The sequence below is a fragment of the Mastomys coucha genome, unplaced genomic scaffold, assembly GCF_008632895.1.
Source record: "Mastomys coucha isolate ucsf_1 unplaced genomic scaffold, UCSF_Mcou_1 pScaffold18, whole genome shotgun sequence".
NCBI lineage: Eukaryota > Metazoa > Chordata > Mammalia > Rodentia > Muridae > Mastomys > Mastomys coucha.
Genome location: NW_022196900.1, coordinates 58,375,609 through 58,384,784, shown reverse-complemented (window position 1 = coordinate 58,384,784; position 9,176 = coordinate 58,375,609). Strand labels below are relative to the sequence as shown.

Genomic DNA, 9,176 nt, shown 5'->3' with positions numbered 1-9,176 from the left:
AATGGCTGAGTGCAGCTGTGGCCAGGTGCAGCAGTGGGTGCAGCTGGGGCCAGGTGCAGCAGTGGGTGCAGCTGGGGTCAGGTGCAGCAGTGGGTGCAGCTGGGGCCAGGTGCAGCAGTGGGTGCAGCATTGTTTTTGGCTGAGACTCCACTGTGCTGTTGTTTTAGTCAACTTCTTGTTACATATGCTTTGAGTCAGCAAACATGTATGTTAGCTCTGGTTCTGGGAAATGAATTAAATATCTCATGTATGAACTTTTAAAAGACATTTCACATTTTCATAAAATGGGGATTATGATGCCAGCATTAAAATGTGATAATATTAATATTTAAGATATGGAAAATTTCCTATTAAATATTGAGCTAAAAAAGCAGATTACTAAGTAGTATCACACTCTTTGTTTAAAGAAAAATATTTCACATGTTCATTTTAAATGACAGAAGCCTGGGTAGATGAGCACTCGACTTCACCTCAGTTCTTTCTGCATGGTGGGGTTCCAAAGGCCTTTGCTTTTCTCTGAATGTTTTATGTGTATTTAAATTTTGGGGGGTGTGGAGTATTTGATTTATAGCCCAGAAAAGGAGATATTTTAAAACTTTATTTCAAAGTATACATACCTAAGTAAACAACCTAATTACAGGTTGTAATGTAAATAGTGCCACAACATGGATAGAAAATTCTGTGAGACATTTTAGGTTTAATTATCACTGAAAAAGTAAGGAGAGTTATTGTCTTAGTTAGGGTTTCTGTTGCTGTGAAGAGACACCGTGAACAAGGCAACTCTTATAGAGGACAACATTTAATTGGGGCTGGCTTACAGGTTCTCAGGTTCAGTCCATTATCATCATGGCAGGAACATGACAGCATTCAGGCAGGCAAGGCACTGGTGGAGCTGAGAGTCTACATCTTGATCTGAAGGCAGAGAGAACACTGGCATCCTCAGGCAGCTTGGAGGAGGGTCTCAAATCCCACCCTTGCAGTGACACACTTCTCCAATAAGGCCACACCTATTCCAGCAAGGCCATCTTAATAGTTTCACTTCCTGGGCTAAGCATATTCAAACTTGTGAGTCTGTGGGGGCCAAACATATTCAAATCACTGTGCCTATACAAAGAAGTGTAACCATGGGCTATTCACCCGTACCCCAGTTCCCAGATAACTCCTCGGAGGCTTATCATTTATGAATAAACACCTAGGCCCTGAGTTAGGCTTGTTCCGCAACTAGCTCCGCAACTAGCTCGGAACTTATATTAACCTGTTTTTACTTTTCTCTGTCTGCTACATCACTAGTTACCTGTCCTCAGTTTCATATGTCAATATGACTGACTCCTCTGAGCCCAGGCAGGGATCCCTGCAGGATGATGTCCCACCTTCTAATCCTGTCTCAGCTTACTGGCCACCAGCTTTTAATGACAGGTGCTGCTTCTACATAGCACACAAGAGATTATCCCTACAGAGAAGGTATTGATTTTGAAACTATGAAAGATATGTGTGGAAAGTGTTTCTTAGGAGAAGGGGTAATATAGATAGGCATAGGTATGAAGGAAAAAGTTATTGAAATAATAAAGTTTGATATCAGAATTTTTTTCCAGAGAGAGAGATCTTTCTGGATCTGTCTGTCTCTCCTCTCCCTTCTCCAAATCTCCTCCCCTCCCCAATTCCCTCCCCTTCCTCTCCTCTCTCCCCTCCCCCAGTCCCCTCCCTTCCCCCATTCCCTTCTCTTCTTCCTCCCTTTCCCTTTCCTTCCCTTCCCCTCCCCTCCCTTCCCTCTCCCTCCACTTGTGTGTGTGTGTGTGTGTGTGTGTTTCTGTCTCCTTCTGTAACTAGCAGGTTATATACATGTGAGTGCATGTCTGAAGAGTGAGTGAGTCAGCTCCCCTGGAGCTCGAGTTACAGTATAGCTGTTAGCTGCTGCCTGATGCATTTCTTGGGAACTGAACTTGGATTTTCTGCAAGACTACCAGTCTTAATTGATAAGCCATCTTTTTAACCCCAGATCTGTCTTTCATATGTGTGTTTTAAAGTTAATTTATCCTTTTTTTCATAAAGGTTTGAGATTGAAATTGAGCCCATTTTTGCAAGTTTGGCTTTATATGATGTCAAGGAGAAGAAAAAGGTAAGTCCCTGGGATCTGATTGCAGTGCTTGTCATAATCATAAGTTTCAGCGACCTGCTTGCATGCTGCTTGTTTCATAAGATAAACAAGTAGTGACTCCTTGAACCTTATTAACTTTTCAAGGCTAGTTAAATATTTTCATCTTATAGAAAATATTTTAGTTGAAATTTGGTTTTTGTGTTATTGAAAAAGTCCCCAAAGCAAATGGCAGAAGCAATTTTCAAGAAATAGATATGCTAATGCAGGAAAGGGCATTGTGTGAAAGCAGTATGTAAGAAAATAAACATGCTGCTCACTGAAGTTTATTGAAACAGCTTGGAACCTCTAATACCAGTGCTGTTTTACATATATTTAGGTGGGGCATCTGAAGGAGGGAGTTGAGCTTCACTGTGCTGTTCTGATTAAGGACTCTACTTCACCTCCCCCCCCCTTCTTTATGTAGAGCAAGGGATGGAGTCCAGGGATCTGAGCATTTGAGCCTGGGATCCAGTACTTAGCCACATTGCTGAGAACCCAGCATTTCTTACTTTAACACATTAAGTCCCTCTGTGGTAGAAACTTGAAAGTGCCTTCTTTATCAATGCATGATCTGTGATGGATTTCTTCAGGAGAACTTGCTCTAGTAGTTTATATTTGTAAAATGAAAGCTGCTGAGATGTCACTAACATAAGTTTTAAAATTCAGTTTGTAGTCCTTCATCTCGGTGGCGATTGCCTTAACTGTTCTTGTAACGAAGGGATGTGAGGTATGACTCTTCAGAAAATGTGTCCCATGTTATATATTCCAGAGTAGCTTAGACAGGTTTTTGGCTTTGCTGCAGAGATGTAGATTGGTGTCAGTGAAATATATAATCAACTATGAATTTTAATAATGTGTTTAAGACTGTTTTATTGTATAATATTTTAAAGATTATATATATGTGATTTTACATGTTAAATTTTGTATTGATGTAAAAATTTAATGTCTGAATGTATTTTTCAGATTTCAGAGAATTTTTATTTCGACCTTAATTCAGAACAGATGAAGGGACTGTTACGGCCACATGTGCCCCCTGCTGCCATCACCACTCTGGCAAGATCAGCCATCTTTTCTATAACTTATCCTTCCCAAGATGTCTTTCTTGTGATAAAGGTGAGAGTGTCTTTACCGTGTGCTGCTGGGTGTCTTTGTCAGTACTGCAAACTTAATAAGGACAGCGCCTGTCTTGGCTTTGTGTTTAATGCTTTGCCGTACCACATTGAACGTAACTGTAGTTACAACCTAACATTTTCTGAATGGAAAGGAGTATTGATTATATTTCTTTAAACAACAGTGGGTTTATCTTAAGGGACTGCCTCATGTGATTGTAGGAGTGGACAGTTGCCCTGATTTTAAGGGCATGCTGCTAAGAGCTAGATGTTATTGTGCTTGTGAGTCCAGAGTTCACACAATAACAGACTGGAGACCAGGCCTCATTTCTGTTACGGTTTTCTTCAGGAAAACTCAGTCTTGTTAATCAAGCCCTTAGCTGATTGGATGAGGCCCACCCCCAGAGCCTAATCAACTCTCCTCAAGGGCTACTGTTTTAATTGTTAATAATCTCTAAAAAATACTCTCACAGCAACATTTAGAGAAATGTTTGACCATATAACTGAGGACCCAGGTTTATGTAAATTAACCCTCATAGTTACTGTATAGCATTTATGTCAAAGTCATATAAATACAAAAGCTAAACCATTGTCATAGATCACTGACTGACAATGAGTTTTGATTGCCAACCGGTTGACAAGAAATGCTGTCTGGGCATAGAGACAACATGGTTGGAAGCTTGAGGCCAGTTGTGCTACCCAACAAGATCCTGTCTTTTAAAAATAAAAAAAATAAAAAAAAATAAAAAAAAAAAAGAAAATAACACCAAACACCCCGAGCATACTCCCCCAGAAAAGTAATTATAAATTCCAGACACTAGCCAGACCTGATAATAGAGTTCTATGATTCCAGTTTCATAGGTTGAGGCAGAAGAATTGCAGGTTCAAGGCTAGATTGGGTTATAGAGTGAGTTTAAGGCTACTGGACTACTTTTGCAGAACGTTCTCAAAATAAAAGGTAAAATGAGGGCTGGGTACAGAGTCTAGTTTTCAGTGGTAGAGGAGTTGTCTAGAGTGGGCTTGGGGCCCTGGGTCAGTCTCCAGCACTGGGGAATGAATTCAGATACCACTACTATAATACTATCCTGACTTAGACTAATTAGGACCAGCAGACGGCGCTGCAGGTTTGACATGCGCACTGCCAATGCTTGCACTTGTTCCTGGAATCCACATGGTGGAAGAAGAGAACTGATCGTGGCAAGTTGTCCTCTGCCTTTCACATGGGTGCCAAGGCATGCACGTTGGTGCCATCTCCTCCATAGACAAAATAAATGTTAAAAAACAAACAGAAGAATTTGGTTATGTGACTTTGGTGAAATTGACCTTGACTTGAGACAGCCGAAAATGTATTCCTTAGTCACTTTATATATATATAAAATTATTATAAAGAGGTAATGACATTTTTAATAAGATTATAAAGTAGATTTTCATAAAATGAGTCCTTTTTACCCACAGGAATAATGCCCCAATTTGTTGGATGCATTCATATGAATTAAGGTTAAAATTAGTTTTAGTTTCAGTTTAATAGTCCTGGAGAAATTCACTTCAGAAAATCCTCTTAAATGAAGTAAGTTCTGCAGGCTAGGGTAGCACACACCTTTAGTCACATCTTTAGCCCCAACATAGCAGGGGCAGGTGCATCTGGGAGTTTGAAGTCAGCCTAGTCTACATAGTAAGTTCCAGGATAGCAAGGACTACATATTGAGTCCCTGCCTTCAAATAGCCAAAATATTAATATTATAATGATGATTTAAGCTATAATATATTAATAAATATAATAATATATTATTATTATTTTGAAAATGAACATAAATAAGAAATATAGTTAATTTTACACATGAAGAATGGGAAGTTATAAGCTAAATTGTTTTGAAAGAAATGAGCTAGTATGGCAAAGATGTATGGAATAGAGGTACTGGGAAATTAAATGATTTAGGTGTCATAATGGGAATAAATGGCTTTTAAGATTAGGAATAGGGGCGGTGGTGGCGCATGCCTTTAATCCCAGCACTTGCAAGGCAGAGGCAGGCGGATTTCTGAGTTCAAGGGCAGCCTAGTCTACAGAGTGAGTTCCAGGAAAGCCAAGGCTACACAGAGAAACCCTGTCTTGAAAAAAACAACAAAACAAAACAAAAAAACAAAACAAAACAAAAGATTAGGAATAGAAAACATTGAACATAAATATTCTGTATAAAGAACTAGTTAGATCATGCTAAACTTAAATGATGTAATATCATAATTTGAAAAATTATGTTATGTAACAAATGTGAGATTATTTAGTGAAAAATAAATATATATAGTATAATTATATTCATAAAATATAACCAAATGTATGTTTGTGTGTATTGTATACATATATACATAGGTATGTGCCATCTTTAACTTATGCTATTACATTTTAAAGAGAATTAATTTTGGAGGTTTTCTTTAGTCATTTGTGGTCCATCATGATCTCTTCCCCTCTCTCTCTCCTTCTTTCCCTTTCCCTCTTCCTCTTCCTTTATCTCTTCCTCTCTCCCTCTATCTTCCCAAGAAGAATAATACCATTTGATATATAGGTTCAATCCATCATTATCATTGCTTTTTTGTTTTTAAGATTTATTTATTTATTATGAATACAGCATTCTGTCTGCATGTATGTCTGCAGGCCAGAAGAGGGCACTGGATCTCATTATGGATGGTTGTGAGCCACCATGTGGTTGCTGGGAATTGAACTCAGGACCTTGGGAAGAACAGCCTTTACCCTCTGAGCCATCTCTCCAGCCCTGATTATCATTTCCTGAGAGAAAATTTCCTTAGCACTTATATTAGATACTTAACTGTTATATGAGAACAAGAAGAAGGTATCCTAGTGGGCTATAATAAAAAGCCTTTATTCATAATTCTATTACAGTTTCTGTGTATTTATTTATACATCTGATTTGTGTGTTGGTCAGCCAGTTTGGGCTGTACTGTTTTCATATGGTTGTCTTTGTGTGTATGTAGGTTGTCTGGAATCAGTTGATTTAGCCAGAGATGGAGGTGTTCTCTGTGTGTCATTGTTAGCAGTAAAATCTTGATCTTTGTAGACTTACCAAAGCATAGTATTTCATGGTGTGAATTATGACAACTTGTCCATTATACTAGCTGGGGACATATTGTTTCATTGAAGTTTGTATCTTTCGTTGTTAATTCAGTGAGCATTCACATTCTGTTAGGAAGATATCTGAACTCATTCTCTTTAGTATCTTCTGAGGAATTGAAGTGTGGTTGATATACCCTGTTGAGACTTCATTGGAGAAAACTGATTTTCTCTACCAGCAAGTATCAATTGTAGAAATGTCTTGGTTAAAGGTTGGACCCCATGCCCATTTCTCACCTCAATGCTGAGACCTCATCTGCTTTGAAATTGTGCAGGCCCTGTGTGTACAGTCCTAGTCTATGAGTTCATGTGTGCATCAGTCCTGTTACATTTGGAAGAAACTATTTCCATTCCATCATCTTTGAGAGCTCGTATATTCTTTTTCCCCCTTATACCTTGGGCCTTGAGGAGAATAGTATGATAAAATCAGGTCTTAGTGCTTATATAAGAAGAGAAGCCCTTCATAAACTTAGCCAGTTCCTCAGCCTTATTTTTAAAAAGAGGGGAAATTTAAAATTTCATAGGAATGTGAGATATTTTAGAGAAATATGGGAATTAAAAATAAGCACCTATTTAGCCACTTAAGACTATTATTGTGGGAGGGCTAGAGAGGTGGCTTAGTGGTTAAGATCACTTACTGCTCAGATCTCAGCACCCTTATCAGGTGGTTCCACATTACCTGTAGCTCCAGCTCCAGGGCATCTAATGCCTTCTGACATCCATGAGCATCTGCATGTGGTGTCTTAATTTGCTTCATATTGTAGTAACCATGATTAAAAGCAATAAGGGAAGTAAATGGTCTAAAAAGTATTTTTAATTATAGTAAAATTGCAAATTTATAATCTTAACCATTTTTTAGTATACAAGTCAGTATTAAGTATATTCATATTGTGTTATAATTAGTCTCCAGAAGCTTTTCAGTTCAGAAAACAAAAACTTACAACAACTCCTTATTAAAAGCTCGTCACATTCCCTGCAAGTCCTCATTATGCTTTTTTTGTTTGTGAAGTGGAATCATACAGTGTTTGTCTTCTGGAGACTGGCCAATTTAACAGAGCATGGTTTCAAAGTTTATCCAGGGGGAGCTCCACTCCCAGGCACTCTGACACTCTCAGGATCAGAGGTGAGGAGGACACAACATCTGTCCCAACACTGGGAGTAACTGGGACCTGCGGGACCAGGCACACAGGAACTCCTCCAGCAGAGTGGCTCGGGTTCCTTCTGGTCTCTCTGGGCTGGTGTCCTGAGGGGGCCTTGGGCACAAGCTCTGTAGCCAGTCCCACAACACCCAGAGGAAGCTGCTGCACTCCCAGGTGCTCTAACAAGCCCAGGGTCACAGGATCCCAGAATCACAGGATCACAGAGACAGCCTGACTCTGAGGAGTTCTGATACAACCAGAATCACAGGAAGGACTGACTCCAGTCAGATTTACCAAGGGCAGGTAGCACTAGAGATAACTAGATGGCGGGAGGCAAGCGTAAGAAAATAAAGAATAAAAACCAAGGTTACTTGGCATCATCAGAACTGAATTCTTCTACCATAGCAAGTCCTGGACACACCATCACACTGGAAACGCAAAATTCAGATATAAAATCATTTATCATGATGGTGATAAAGAACCTTAAAAAAGACATAAATAGCACCCTCAAAGAAATACAGGAGAACACAGGTAAAGAGCTAGAAGCTCTTAAAGAGCAAACACAAAAATCCTTTAAAGAACTAGAGGAAAACACAATCAAACAGGCGAAGGAAATGAGCAAAACCATCCAAAATCTAAAAATGGAATTAGAAACAATAAAGAAAACAGAAAGAGAAACAACCCTGGAGATACAAAACCTAGGAAAGAAATCAGGAGTCATAGATGCAAACATCACCAACAAAATACAAGAGATAGAAGACAGAATCTCAGGGGCAGAAGACACCATAGAAAACATTGACACAACAGACAAAGAAAATGCAAAAAGCAAAAAGCTCCTAACCCAAAATATCCAGGAAATCCAGGAAGGAATGAGAAGACCAAACCTAAGGATAATAGGTATAGAAGAGATTGAAGATTCCCAATGTAATGGGCCAGCAAATAGCTTCAACAAAATTATAGAAGAAAACTTTCCTAACCTAAAGAAAGAGATGCCCATGAACATACAAGAAGCCTACAGAACTCCAAATAGACTGGACCAGAAAAGAAATTCCTCCCGTCACATAATAATAAAAACACCAAATGCACTAAACAAAGAAAGAGTTTTAAAAGCAGTAAGGGAAAAAGGTCAAGTAACATATAAAGGCAGGCCTATCAGAATTATGGCAGACTTCTCACCAGAGACTATGAAAGCTAGAAGATCCTGGGCAGATGTCATACAGACCCTACAAGAACACAAATGCCAGCCCAGGCTACTATACCCAGCAAAACTCTCAATTACCATAGATGGAGAAAACATGATATTCCATGACAAAACCAAATGTACACAATATCTTTCCACAAATCCAGCTCTACAAAGGATAGTGGATGGAAAACATCAACATAAGGAGCTAAACTACACCCTAGAAGAAGCAATAAGGTAATCTTTCAACAGATCCATACAAACCTAATTCCACCTCTTACAACAAAAACAACAGGAAGTGACAATTACTTTTCTTAATATATTAATTTGAAAATTAGTATTACCAACATATCCTAATCGATTGAAATCCAATAATATGAGGAACTGGAAATTTGTTGGTTGTCATCCAATGATCTCTCTAATTAGGTAATTGGAGAAATAGGTCCAATATTGTACAATCTATATATACTTTCAGCTTGTTTGTGACAGTGTC

General features: G+C 38.7%; 1 protein-coding gene across 7 annotated transcripts in view; it reads left to right on the top strand.

Moving 5' to 3' along the window:
- The window catches only part of Dock7 (dedicator of cytokinesis 7), a 206,303-nt gene that overhangs the window by 49,046 nt on the left and 148,081 nt on the right, over nucleotides 1-9,176 (top strand). For all 7 annotated transcript variants that reach the window (XM_031377915.1, XM_031377919.1, XM_031377916.1 and 4 more), the window contains 2 exons: nucleotides 2,050-2,116; nucleotides 3,098-3,247. In XM_031377915.1, coding sequence (XP_031233775.1) covers nucleotides 2,050-2,116; nucleotides 3,098-3,247 — 217 coding nt within the window. The remainder of the gene's footprint in view (nucleotides 1-2,049; nucleotides 2,117-3,097; nucleotides 3,248-9,176) is intronic.